Source organism: Erinaceus europaeus, chromosome 11, assembly GCF_950295315.1.
Source record: "Erinaceus europaeus chromosome 11, mEriEur2.1, whole genome shotgun sequence".
Lineage (NCBI taxonomy): Eukaryota > Metazoa > Chordata > Mammalia > Eulipotyphla > Erinaceidae > Erinaceus > Erinaceus europaeus.
Genome location: NC_080172.1, coordinates 62,740,911 through 62,755,532, shown reverse-complemented (window position 1 = coordinate 62,755,532; position 14,622 = coordinate 62,740,911). Strand labels below are relative to the sequence as shown.

Here is a 14,622-nt window from a genome sequence, read left to right as displayed (position 1 = left end):
CTGAGTTCGATCCCTAGCAGCACATGTACGAGAGTGATGTCTGGTTCTTTCTATTCTCCTATCTTTCTCATGAATAAATAAATAAATTCTTTAAAAATAATAATAATAAATAGGAAGTTGGGCGGTAGCGCAGTGGGTTAAGTGCACATGGTGTGAAGCGCAAGTACCTGCATAAGGATCCCGGTTCGAGCCCCCGGCTCCCCACCTGCAGAGGAATTGCTTCACAAGAGGTGAAGCAGGTCTGCAGGTGTCTATCTTTCTCTCCCATCTCTGTCTTCCCCTCCTCTTTCCATTTCTCTCTGTCCTATCTAAAATAAATAAATAAATAATAAAAAATAATTTTAAGTTGTTTTTTTATTTCTTTTTTGGCTTTCTTTTTATTACTTTTGAATGTCGTGAAACCAATAGTCAGCTTTTTGTGGAGATTTTCAATCCAATACCATATTTAAATGCTGGCTTTTGGAATTAAAGACTTGATAAGGACCTCTGTAATGACAGAAAGCTTTTAGCAGGTTTCCTAAAACTCCCATCTTTCTTACCTTACTTCTTGTGAAGCTTTTTCCAGGAGTCTTCAATGCCTGTTTAGAAGATGTTGGATTTTCTACAGTGTTAGGACAGCTAGTAGAATAAAGCTCTGTAGATTGAGCTTGCATATCTAAAAAAAAGAAAGGAAGAAAAAGAGAGAGAAAGAGATGTTGTTGCATTGTTTCTGAAGCCCTCAGATATATATGATTAAAAATTATATATACATGTATGTATATATAGCTAATTTTTAATTTGATTTTGTGCCCCTGTCAGTGTTCCTCTGGGTTTTAAGGCCTCCAGAAAACTCTTTTTTTTTCTCCAGATAGAGGGAAAGAGACAGAAAGAAGAGAACCACCACAGCACTGCTGTACCACGTATGAAGTTTCTCACTTTGTGTGCTGTTACTGTATCGTCATTGGGGGCTTAAGCTTGGGCCCTAGTGCTCCACTGAATGCACTATCTCCTGGCCCCTAGCTTGACTTTTTTGTGCATTGATTTTACAATACATAGTGGTTTTATAGTGAGAAGAAAGCACAATAATTATTCAAAAGACTTTTATGCCTGAGGCTCCAAGGTCCCAGATTCAGTGCCTGATATCATAAGCCAGAGCTGAACAATGATCGGGTTAAAATAATGATAACTAATAATAATAATGCCAGTATTTAGGTGCACCTAATTGAGTGTGTGCATTATAGTATGCAAGATCCCTGGTTTAGGCCTCTAGTCCCCATCTGCAGTGAGAAAGTTTAACAAGTGGTGAAGCAGTGCTACAAATGTCTCTCTGTCTCATTCCCTCTCTATATCCTCCTTCCTTCTCAATTTCTCTCTGTCCCTATCAAATATAAACAAATAAATAGACAAATGTGAAAATAAATTTAAAAAATAAATAATAAAGTGAAAGATAAAAATAACGATATTATATAAATATAATATATATATATTACTTACTATTTCTATATCTTTTCCATTCATATCCTACTTCATGTTAGATTTCTAATAATCTCATTTTTAAAAGTTTTTTTTGAGAGAAAGTACTGTCACTTACGATCTTCATCAGCCAGAAAGAAAGACTCTAGGGTTCTTTCAGGGAGTGGAGGTGGTGAGGGTGAAGAACGAGCTTCATAGATAGCTATAAGAAGGGTGTACAACAAAACAAACCAAAAAAGCCATTAATTAAAACTCCTAGGTCATGACCCCTTCTGGCTTTTTATAACTTTCACAGTTTTTTCAATAATAACCTTCAACAACTGAATAAAATAGTATCTAAATGATGACTGGAGCCTACAAAACTTTAGTCTTACAGTTCTTTTACCAATGAACTGATTATTACTCATCAAACACTGTAGCTCAGTTGCAAAAGTATTCTTCCATAGATATTTGAATCTGAATTTTAGCAGGCTTCTAGATCTAAATACTAGTTTACATAAAATCCTGAGACTAAATTAATATGTTAAGTAAAACCATGAAAATGCAAGCAGCCAAGTCCAGAATATCAGTTATGTTTAGGATAAATGAAAAATAGATGACTGGCATGTGAAAATAAAAAAGGGAAAAACTGCTAGAGATTTATAATAACTGAAGGGTAGAAGCAGGCAGGCTGGTGATTCACCCTGTAAAGCACACACTTTACCATGCACAGGGACCCAAGTTCAAGACCCAGGTCTCCACCTGTGGGGGGAAGCTTCATAAGTAGTGGGACAGTGCTACAGGTCTCCTCTCCTTTCCTGTCCTCTCCTTTCTCCTCCCCTCCACTCCCCTCCCCTCCCGTCTCTTCTTCTCTTTCTTATTTCTCACTTATTTCTGGCACTTAATACAATAAATGCCACATAGTAGACCGTTAGTACATATTTGATAGCTACTTTGAAGTAGCTTACCATCTTCGAGTTTTATGTTAGGAAGGATAACTAAAGATAAGTTTTAGTAAGCAATAATCCTATCTTCATTTTAATACTTCCCTGAGGAAGCACCTACAATGTTCATTGGTTAGTGTGTTAAGTCTAATTTTTCTACTTTGTTTTACATATATGATGAGATACACATACAACCTGTCATTAATGACATTTAGTACATTCATGTTGTTGTGCAACATTCACTACTATCCAGTTGCAACACACATTCATTCCCCTACAAGAAAACTCCACACCCATGTAGTAGCCACCCCCCACTCCAGAGAGACTAGATTGATAAGCACCCAGCTGCTTTCTGTCTCTACGGACTTGCCAAGTCTGAGTATTTCACCCGCCTAGCTTTTCTGTCCTTCAGACTCTACCAACATTTCATCTGATCAAATTTATTTTCCATATTTCCCCAAACAAAACCTCCATTAGTATTACATTACTCTTGCTGTGTTTCTGTGTTCATCATGTTCATTTCTACTTATAAGTCAGTTACCTTGATCCCTGCTCCTAGACTTTCCTCTTTTTTTTCAAACTCTGTTCTTCATATTCTTAAATTTATTTCTTTCTATTCAGCAAAGCTTTTCCTAACCACTTCAGTGATACTCCCTCTTTTTGTTCAGACTCTTGGTAATTATAATCAATGCCACCAGACTATCACTTGGTATCAACTTTGTCCCACCTATTTGAATGGAAGAACTAAAGGGACCTGGATACAGCTCACCTACCAAGTGTGAGGTCTATGAGGTTCCAGCTCCAGCACAATACTGAAACACCACACTCAACATTAATAGAGTTCCAAGGATGGTGGAGCCATACTATGATATCTTCCCTCTCAAAAATGTAATAAGAATGATAGAGGTTTGGGTCAGGGCACTCAGTGGTACTGCACATGCACAAGAACCTGAACATTTTTTTACCTCCAGGGTTATCGCTGGGGCTCAGTGCTTGCACTATGAATCCACTACTCCTGATGGCCATTCCCCTACCCCCATTTTTTGTTGCCCTTGTTGTTGTTATTATTGCTATTGTTGTCATTGCTGTTGTTGTTGTTGGATAGGATAGAGAGAAATTGAGAGAGGAGGGGAAGACACAGAGGGGGAGAGAAAGATAGACCTGCAGACCTGCTTCACTGCGTGTGAAGCAACACCCCCTCCCCCGTTGCAGGTGGGGAGTCAGGGGCTCGAACTGGGATCCTTGTGCCAGTCCATGTGCTTCAAGCCACATGTGCTTAACCCGCTGTGCTACTGCCCAGCTCCTGATTCTGAACATTTTTAAAAGGTCTCAGTGACATTAGGGGGAAAAAAAGAAGAAGAAATGTCATTCTTAGTATATATGCAGCTGATGTATTGTTTTGTTGTTGTCTATTTTTACCAGAGCATTGCCCAGCTCTGTTGTACAGTGGCAGTAGGGATTAAACCTGGGACTTCAGAGCCTCAGGTGTGAAAGTCATTTTGAATAACAATTATGCTATCTCCCCACCCTAATTCTGCTTATACTAGCACTGTTCAAGGCACATAGCACTTGCTTAGGAATTCTCATTTAATCATTATCTAGTAGAAATTACAATAGGTAGCAAGAACGCAGTATTTGACAATATTACATTTAGAACTTTATAGACCATCTCAATCCTCATGCATATGCAAAAATCCACTAAGAAAGAAGTTCTACTATTCTCATTTTACAAATGAGAAAAAGCAATCATGTACAGAATTTAGCCAAGGTTATGCATTTTGATAACTATCAGTAAACTAGGGGTGTGAAAGTCTGCCTGATTCCAAAGCCCTTGTTTTTATTTTTCCAAAGTGCATGCTTTTTTACCTTTCCATACTAGTATTTATGTGTTTGAATATATTAATATAGCTGACTACCACCTATTCTAAAGTATGTAAAGTTTCCAGTAGGTGCTAATTAATGTGATGTTATTGTTCAATGTATAAAACAAAGCTCAGGGAAGTTATGGATAAGTGACTGGCAAGTTAAAGACTGAGTGGCAAGGATAATTTTTTTTTTTTGTAGAATCACAGTATTTTATTTATTTATTAATGAGAAGATAAGAGGAGAGAGAAAGAATCAGACATCACTCTGGTACATGTGCTGCCGGGGATCAAACTCAGGACATAGAGTCCAAAACTTTATCACTGTGCCGCCACCTCCCGAACCACATGGGTAAAATATTCTTATAAACCATTCTTTTATTATTATTTTTTATAAAAGGGAAACATTGACAAAACCATAGGATAAGAGGGATACACTCCACACAATTCCCACCATCATAACTCCACATCTCATCCCCTCCCTGATAGCTTTTCTATTCCCCATCCCTCTGGGCGTAGGGAGTATGGACCCAGGGTCATTATGGGATGCAGAAGGTGGAAGGTCTGGCTTCTATAACTGCTTCCCTGATAGATTCTTAGGGTTAAAAGTCATTGAAAGCCAAGAGTTGGGCAGTAGTGTGGCGGGTTAAGCACAGGTGGTGCAAAGCACCAAGGACCAGCATAAAGATCCCGGTTTGAGCCCCAGACTCCCCACCTGCAGGGGAGTTGCTTCACAAGCGGTGAAGCAGGTCTGCAGTTGTCTCCCCCTCTCTGTCTTTCCCCACCTCTCTCCATTTCTCTCTGTCTTGTCCAACAACGACATCAATCATAACTACAACAATAAAACAAGGGGGCAACAAAAGGGAATAAATAATAAATAAATATTTTTAAAAACCTTGAAAAATTAAAAAGTCATCTAAAGCCAAAGGGAAATTTTTACCTGATTTAGCACTCCGGAGTTTTACACTCTAAAGGAAAAAAAAAAAGAAAGGAAAAATGAAAGAAGAATAACTATACAATTATACAAATTCAAAACAATAAATTATATTTTTGAAAGTATATTTAATATACATATATAGTTATAACATGTTGGCCCTATTTTTTCTTTGAAGTGTAATGAGTTATAAAATTTATCACTAATTCTTGCAGTGATTTTCATGTGCTATGACAAATGATTCTAAATTAATCCTTTTTTAACATCTTCCTTCATGCTCAGAACACTTTCCTGAACATTTGACAGGAAGTTATTGAAATTAAAGTTAACTCTTGACATCAGAAAAGAAGAGATTGTTCTTTCTCTGGGAGTTACTAAAATAAAAATATTACATAAACATGTAATAAGAGTAACAATTACAAGCAAATTTAAAATATAACTAGCAGAGTATATTTGTCTACCAGCATTGTAATTGTAGGTACTTTTAACTGCTTAGTTATTGATTCTCTGTTCATACCTGAAATTTTAGAATAGTTGGGTGATGGTATAAATATCAAAATTGTAGATTTTTCTTCCAGAACCAGGGGGCAATTGTTCAAAAAAAGTTTTATCTTTATATGTATATCTCATTCAAAAATTACTCTGCATAAGTTATCATGGCAAAAATACCCAATTACTACTATAAATAAGCTTCCTACTTATGAAACATTTACTTTTGCCTGAAATATCCTTCAAGAATTAATTCAGATGTCTAGCAGTGACTCATGTGGTAAATTACACATTCCATGTACAGGGTTAAAGTTTCCGTTCCCCACTGGAGGGGAGAAATTTCACTAGTGGCGAAGCAGTGCTACAGGTGTCACTGTTTCTCTCTCCCTCTCTACCCCTCCATCAAATTCTCTTTGTTTCTGGGAACCCGGCGGTGGCGCAGCGGCTTAAGCACACTTGTCATAAGGCGCAAGGACCAGTGTAAGGATCCCAGTTCTAGCCCCCGGCTCCCCACCTGCAGGTGGGTCGCTTCACAGGTGGTGAAGCAGGTCTGTAGGTGTCTATTCTTCTCTTCCCTCTCTGTCTTCCCCTCCTCTCTGTCCTATCCAACAACGACGACAACAATAAACAACAAGGGCAACAAAGGGGAAAAAAGAAAAAAAGAAAAAAAACCTCTTTGTTTCTACCAAAAATACAGAAAGGAAAGAAGAAAGGAAAGAAGGGAAGGAGGGAGGGAGGGAGGAAGGAAGGAAGGAAGAAAGAAAGAAAGAAAGAAAGAAAGAAAGGATAGAAAAGAAAAAGGAAAGAAGAAAAGGAAGAACCTTGTTGAGCATACACATTACAGAGTGCAAGGACCCAGGTTCAAGCCCCCAGTTCCCACCTACAGGGGAAAAACTTCACAAGTGGTGAAGCAGGGCTGCAGGTCTCTCTCTCTCTCTCTCCCCCTCTATCAGCTTTCCCTCTCGATTTCTGGCTGTCTCTATCCAAAAATAAAGATAATAAAATTTTTAAAAAGAAATGGCCAGATGCCCAACAGGGAAGTGGATTTGTTGTGTAGGCACCAAGCCCCTGTGATAAACCTGGTGCCTTACTATTATTATTATATGTATATTATATATAATCATATAAATATTATATAAATATGTTATTATTGTTATTGGGTTGTTGGGGAAGTCGTGATACATTTTTGTAACATAGTACTAGTTCATTTTTATAAGTTTTAGAGTCATTTTAGATATAGTATTGTTGCCAATCAACAGATGACAGCTATATAATCATTTAAAAAAATTGAGTGATTCAGTTGAATTTTGGAGATTTTACAACAAATTGAAGATAGAAGACCATACTGTTCATTTTTGCCATATTATATTATTTCACTTCCATAAAGGGAAGAGCTTTTGAAAAATCATGTAAAGTTAAGGTGACAATGTTCTACAAGAATGCCAGTTCCAATGATGCTTCACAAAATTCTATGCTGGTGATCTTGATCTAAACAATGCCCCTTGGTCAGAGAGGCCCACTGAGGCTGATGACAACAAAATAAATACATTGATTGAGTCAAACCTATGTTGCACAACACAGGAGATTGTAGAAACATTGAACATCAATCATTCAAGCTTTCATGACCACCTGAAGAAGCTGGTATGCATAAGTGAGCTTGATACTTGGGTTCCACATGAACTCAAAGGTGTTTATTTGATGGCGTATATAAACATTTTCTGTATACTCATTAAATGTGAGGAAAGCTTCTTTTTTGGAGTGACTGGTAGTTGATGATGAGAAGTGCAGTTTTCAACAACGTGGTGCACAACCAGTCTTGGTCCTGATGTGGGTGATACACCTCAAACAACATCAAAAGCAGATACTCAGCAGAAGAAGGATATGCTCTCAATATGATGGGATATTTTAAAGGTGTCCTGTTTTTCAAGCTCTTACTAAGGAACTCGAGTACTGTCAACATTGGATAATTTGAACAAATCTGGCATCCAGAAATGTCCAGAGCTCATTAATCATAAGGGAGTTGTGTTCTATCACAACAGTGCAAGACCACACACCAAGTGTGACCACCTGTCAATTACTGGAGCTTGGATGGGAAGTGTTATCACACCCACCATACTCGCCTGCCTCTGTACAGTCAGACCTCTATTTGTTTCATTGTTTCACTCTTCAAAACTCATTGCATGGCATAATGTTCAATTCAGATGAGGCTATAAATCATTATTTTGATCAGTTTTGCACTAATAAAGACAGGTCCTTCTATGAATGAAGAATTATGAAGCTCACTGAAAGATGGCAAAAGGTTATGGGGGGGGGATGTGATATATCATTAATTGATCTTTGTTCTTTGTATAAATAGGTGACATTTGAAAAAAAATAGAAAAGAAACATCATGACTTTTCTGACAACCCAATATTATTCAGATGTTTCTTTAAGTTTTCCATGTTCATTTCCAACCTGAATCTATTAATTTTCATAAGGCACTAGTATATTTGATATTATAATAATGATAAAAGTACTACCAGCGCTTATCTTAGGGGGGGTGGTGAGGATACAATTGATATTTGATACCACAATTTGGTACTGAGTGAGGTAAATTGTATACACATAGATATAGGTGTGAGACTGTGCCTCTGAGATCTTTTCTTTTTTAGGTTAGAGGCAAAGACAGGGAGTCCGGCAATAGTGCACTGGGTTAAGAGCACGTGGCACAAAGCGCAAGGACCCGCTTAAGGATCCTGGTTCAAGCCCCCCCCTTCCCCCCCCCCCCGCTCCTGGCTCCCCACCTGCAGGGGGTTCACTTCACAGGTGGTGAAGCAGGTCTGCAGGTGTCTTTCTCTCCTCCTCTCTGCCCTCCTCTCTCCATTTCTCTCTGTCCTATCCAACAGCAACAACAGCAATAACAACAATAACAATAACAAGGGCAACAAAAAGGAAATAAATAAATAAATATTAAAAAAAAAAAAAAGGCAAGGACAGAGAATGAAAGAGATCATAGCACCAAAACTTCCTTCAATAGTGTGGGGGCTGGGCTTGAACATCGATCACACACATAATAAAGCAGTACCCTATCCAAATAAGCCATTTCACTGCCCCTTATCCAAAATCTTATTAGTCTGAAAACCAATGCAAATAATTAGAAATTAAGTAAAAACAGAAGTTAAGATTTGAGGATCCATCCTATTTCTTCTAGGTTATATGTTTCTTAAGGTCAATAATGGGGTCTTAGACATCTTTTTTAGCCTCACATTCTCTGAAACATTGTTTTATAAATACTGTCTTCTTATGAAACTGTTACAAATAAAAAGAATGTAGTTTTCAAACCCAAGGGATCACCAGTTAAAATGAAAAGTTACTGGGTAGAGGGACAACATAATGGTTATGCAAGAAAAGACTTTCATGCCTAAGGCTTCAAAGTCCCAGGGTCAGTCCCATATACCACTATAAGCCAGAGCTGAAAAAGAAAAGTTACTGACCTTGCTTGGTCTGAGTCTCACAGAATCATCAAGTTTCCTTGAATCAGTTGTTCCACTCCATTCCAGTGATGTTCCAATTTTCATTTTCACAGCTGGTGATGAGGACTTACAAACACATGATGAGAATTCTCCTGGGGAGAAATAAACATGGTCCAATTTTTTAGGAGTGCTGTAATTTCTTTATATAAGTACTCTGACTCACAAATAGCATGAAACACATAAAAGGAAGGACCTGAGAAGCAATTTAGTTAATTTATATTTTATTTTACTGGATTATACTCACCAGCTTCCTCTACCACAATAAAAGATTCAGGTGTCCTTTCAGGAAGTGGAGGGGGAATTTCATCATCTATTCTTGGAGAAGTTTCTATCCAGGAAGCCAGAAATGCAATTACAGTTTTTAATTAGACCAATTCAAAGAAATCTGTTAAATTCTAAAATCAATATAAATTCTATCAAGAATTATAATATTTAAGACAGTATCTTCACTTAAGGAAAAAAGCAAAATAAATCATATCATTTTAAATTGCAAACCCAACAGTCTTTTTCTTCTTCTTCTCCAAAAAAATCACATATCTTAAAATCCCAAAAGTACTTTGATTGGGTATAAGTCAGCATAATGTAAAGCATTACATTAATTTAGGAAGCACTAGGTTATGTTATACATAACTCCTTTTGTTTTACAGAGAATGTACAGTCAGGCATCCTAAAACACTTTGAAGTGCCAAAGATTCAACTACAGATAGGCAAATTAATAGAGTTTAGTATCTCTCTTTCAAGCAACAAGAATTATTAATGTGAATTTTTTCTTTCTACAAAATAATGTGGTGGCATAGTTGGCCTACATAGAAACAAATATTAAAAATTCTTTAAGAAAATTTAAATGTGGAGCCGGGATGTGGCGCACCTGGTTGAGTGCACGTGTTACAATGTTCAAGGACCGGGGTTTGACCCCCCGGTCCCCACATGCAGGGGGAAAGCTGCCAGTGGCGAAGCAGTGTTGCAGGTGTCTTTCTGTCTCTCCCTCTATATCACCCTATTTCCTCTAGGTTTCTGGCTCTCTATCCAATAAAGATAATAATAAAAAAATTAAAAATAAAAAGAAAGAAAATTTAAATGTTACTATAAGAAATGACCACCAGGTGGCAGGCATATACTCTGAAGCTAAGGGTCTGAATTTTATCATTTGCATATTTTGGGTGCTGGGGTTTCCTGCCTGTAGCAAAATGGATAAAGCACTAGACTCTTGAGTATAAGGTTTTGCATTTAATTTCTGGTACTGCATGTGCCAGAGTTATTCTCTGGTTCTGGAATTTCTCTCTTTTAAGAGAGAAGAAAAGGATGGAACTGGAAACGATAAGGAGGGAAAAGTGAGAAGAAACATAAATCTATGGGAGTAAGTAACACACACACACACACACACACACACACACACACACACTACAGTGCTGGGACTGTGTACATGTGCAATCCCATCATTCACAGGCCAACTTTTTCAGTTTTTTTATTCCATAGAGAGGGAGTTTCTGTGGTGTTCTCAAGTGGTGCCAGAATTTGAACCCTTCCTTGTCCCACAACCAGCAAGGCATGTACCCTACTGGGTGAACTCTTTCTTGGCCCCTATAATGACAAATAAGGTTTTAAAAAATAATAACTTACCTACCACTGATGCCTGTTGACTCAGTGATGAGGGGCAAATAGTAGGGGGATTCAGTGTTAAAGAATCATGCAAATTATCATATGAAAGTAGAGTCATAGTGGATGTTGGCAAAGAACAAGGTAAGACAGCATCATCATGCTTTTCTGGTAAATCAAGGGACATTTTAGAGCCAGCACTACTTGGAGACAAAGATGAAAAATAAGGATCTTCTACTAAAGACATGTAAGAATATGAACTAAAAGCACTAGAAACATACTGCTTTGCACTAGAGGCATTACATATTTGGTACTTAGAGTCATTTGACAGTGAATAATTCAGTTCTGCTGAAGACACATGCTTTGACTTTTGATCCTGCTCAAGACAAGAATTGTGTGGTTGAAGTTCCAAATCAGGAAAACTTTCCTTGATGTCTAATTCCTTGGTGTCTCTTTGCTGTATCAGTTCAAAGGGTATTGACTTTGTCCGTGTTATTATCCTCTTTGACTGAAAATATCTCTCATCTGTATTTTCAGATTTAGAATTGGAGCATGATTCAAAGATGGAACTCAAGTCTAAACTTTGATGCTTCTGAAGAGGCTCTCCAGCTACTGGAAATGACTTGATATCCCATTTTGAGCTTGTATGAATATTTCTGTTACAACTACAGTTTAGTTCCAAAAAGTCAAAAGAACTACTCTGTTTTGCAGGGTACAAAGCTAAACATTCCTTTTCACTTATTTCAAAAGTCCCAAGGTCAGAAGAAGTGTCTGCATTTTCCATCCCCATCTTTTGTTTGCTCTGTTGGTTCATCACTTTTTCTTCTTTCAGGCTGTTGGGAAAAAAAAGAAGTAATGATGATACCATATCCCAAAGAAGACATTTCCCATGTCCTCCTTCTAGTATCTCAATGAGTTATGCATTTGAGATTTTCTTCCCAGACTTGATTAGACAATATTTAGGTTTTTAAATTGTAGTACCTTTTTGGTAAATTAAGAGAATAGGAGTCTTCTGACATGGGATTTTGCTGAGGAACTGAACGCTTTTCTTGAATCTTCAAGAGAAATAAGCATGAAATTGATCTTTAGTAATGGCAATAAGATATTTTATCACTCATAAGATTGAGAAATTTGAGTCAAACATTAACTCACCTGGTAGGGTGTAGGCCTTACCATGCATGAAAGAAATCCTCGGTTTGAGCCCCAGTACCAAATGAGAATACTAGGCACTAGAAGAAACTATGAGTCTTGACCCAGTACTCTGATTTCTCTCTCTTTCTACCTCTTCTCTTTGTCTCTCTCTTTGTAGCGGAAATTAACAAACAAAAAGAAATCAACACAGGAGCAGGAGAACTACATATATGTGAGGCTTCAGTACCATGTACACAGAGAAAAAAACTGAGAAGTTATTCTTCAGAAAATATAAAAACTTCAAAATAATTTGACTTAGAGTTTCCAAAAAATTGACCCCAAGAACTGATAACATACTGAGAGTAATGCTTAGTATTGCTATAGATATTAGAAAGGATTTGCTCATAGCATGTTTTTAAGTGTGGAAGTTTAAAAATTTCCCTGTCTCTCGCCCTCTTTCTTTCTTTCCCTTCCCTCTCAATTTCTCTCTGTCTCTATCCAGAAATAAATAAATAGAAATATAAAAAAGGAAAAATTTGTGGGCCGGCATTAGGATCCCTGTTCAAGGCCCCAGCTCCACACCTGCAGGAGGTCGCTTCGGAAGAGGTAAAGCGTGTCTGCAGGAGGAGATAGAGAGGGAAAGAGACAGAAAGACCCCTTTTTTAAAAAAAAAAATTATTTCCTTTTTTTGTCCTTGTAGATATTATTGTTGTTGTTATTGCTGTAGTCATTGTTGGATAGGACAGAGAGAAATGGAGAGAGGAGGGGAAGACAGAGAAGGGGAGAGACAGATACCTGCAGACCTGCTTCACCACTTGTGAAGTGACTCCCCTGCAAGTGGGGAGGCGGGGGCTCAAACCGGGATGCTTACGCTGGTCCTTGTGCTTTGTGCCACCTGCGCTTAACCCGCTGCTCTATCACCCGACTCCCAGAAAGACACCTTATCACAGAAAAAAAAAAAAAAAACTAAGTAGTGTAGTGTAGTCTAGTGTTCCTTTTCTATTTTCTGGAACAGGATGTACAAAATTGGTGTTAAGTCTTTCTTAAACATTTGTGGAGGACCAGGTGATGGCGCACCCAGTTAAGCACACATAGTACTAAGCCAAGTACCCACACAAGTATCTGGGTTTGAGCCCTCAGCTCCCCACCTGCAGTGGGGACACTTCACAAGCAGTGAAGCAGGTCTGCAGGTGTCTTTCTCTCTGCTTCTCTATGTCCCCTTCTCTCTCAGTTTCTCTCTGTTCTATACAATAATAATAATCATAATAACTGCCAGGAGCAGTGGATTCGTAGTGCAGGCACTGAACCCAGAGATAACCCTGGAAACATTAAAAAAAAAATCAAGGTGGTCCCCAAGGTGGTGTTGTAATAAAGCTTTGGACTGTCAAGCATGAGGTCCTGAGTTCGATCCCCGGCAGCACATGTGCCAGAGTGATGTCTGGTTCTTTCTCTCTCTTCCTGTCTTTCTCATTAATAAACAAAATATTTTTTAAAAAAAGCGATAGGGGGGAGTCGGGCTGTAGCGCAGCGGGTTAAGCGCAGGTGGCACACAGCACAAGGACTGGCATAAAGATCCCGGTTCGAACCCTGGCTCCCCACCTGCAGGGGAGTCGCTTCACAGGCGGTGAAGCAGGTCTGCAGGTGTCTATCTTTCTCTCCTCCTCTCTGTCTTCCCTTCCTCTCTCCATTTCTCTCTGTCCTATCCAACAACGACAACAACAATAATAACTACAACAATAAAACAACAAGGGCAACAAAAGGGAATAAATAAATAAAATAAATATTTAAAAAAAAGTTTGAGACATACAATAAAAAAATTTTTTTAAAGCGATAGGGAAAAATTAATTTTTAAAAAATTAAAAAAAAATTAGGGTCAGGTGGTAGCACAGTGGGTTAAGTGCATGTGGCGCAGAGCTCATGCACCAGAGTAAGATCCCGGTTCGAGCCCCTGGTTCCCTACCTGCAGAAGGATCGCTTCATGGGAGGTGAAGCAGGTCTGCAAGTGTCTGTCTTTCTCTCCCACTCCCTGTCTCCTCTCCTCTCGATTTCTCTTTGTCCTATACAACAACAACATTAGCAATGACAACAATAATAATAACAACAACAAGGGCAACAACAAAGGCAACAAAATGGGAAAAATGGCCTCCAGGAGCAGTGGACTCATAGTGCATGCACTGAGCCCCAACGAAAGCCCTGGCAGCTAAAATAAAATAAAATAAAATAAAATAAAATAAAATAAAATAAAATAAAATAAAATAAAATAAAATGGTATTTAAAAAAACATTTGGTAGGATTCTCAGGTGATATTGTATATGCCTCAAGATTTCATTTGAAGGAGTTTTTTTCTTAATATATAGTGTGCGGCGATTCAAATGATCTATTTCATGTTGAGTGAGATGTGGCAGTTTATAGTTTTGGAGGAGTCATCTACTTTGTCTAGTTATCAGTGTGTAGAGAGTCATTCGTATTATTTCCCTTTATTATCCTTTTGACAGTTAAGGGTCTGTAGAGATATTCCCTGCTTCATTCATGATATCTTTATTCTCTTTCTCTCACTTTTTTTCTATATCTATCTCCCTGGGTAATTATCAACTCTTGATCATTTTTGAAGAACTAACTCTTTGGTCTATTGTTTTCTCACTTTTTTGTTTTCGATTTTATTTTTCTAGGTTTATTTTTGCTTTTTTTTTTTCTTCTTCTACATTCTTAAAGTGGAAGCTCAG

The 14,622-nt window shown here is 37.9% G+C and overlaps 1 protein-coding gene across 1 annotated transcript in view; it reads right to left on the bottom strand.

The window, feature by feature from the left end:
• The window catches only part of PTPN22 (protein tyrosine phosphatase non-receptor type 22), a 70,676-nt gene that overhangs the window by 10,858 nt on the left and 45,196 nt on the right, over window positions 1-14,622 (bottom strand). The window contains exons 12-18 of the mRNA XM_007530189.2: window positions 11,750-11,823; window positions 10,793-11,601; window positions 9,417-9,500; window positions 9,134-9,264; window positions 5,178-5,205; window positions 1,571-1,654; window positions 540-655 (exon numbers count right to left, since the gene is read on the bottom strand). Of these exons, the coding sequence (XP_007530251.1) occupies window positions 540-655; window positions 1,571-1,654; window positions 5,178-5,205; window positions 9,134-9,264; window positions 9,417-9,500; window positions 10,793-11,601; window positions 11,750-11,823 (1,326 nt within the window). The remainder of the gene's footprint in view (window positions 1-539; window positions 656-1,570; window positions 1,655-5,177; window positions 5,206-9,133; window positions 9,265-9,416; window positions 9,501-10,792; window positions 11,602-11,749; window positions 11,824-14,622) is intronic.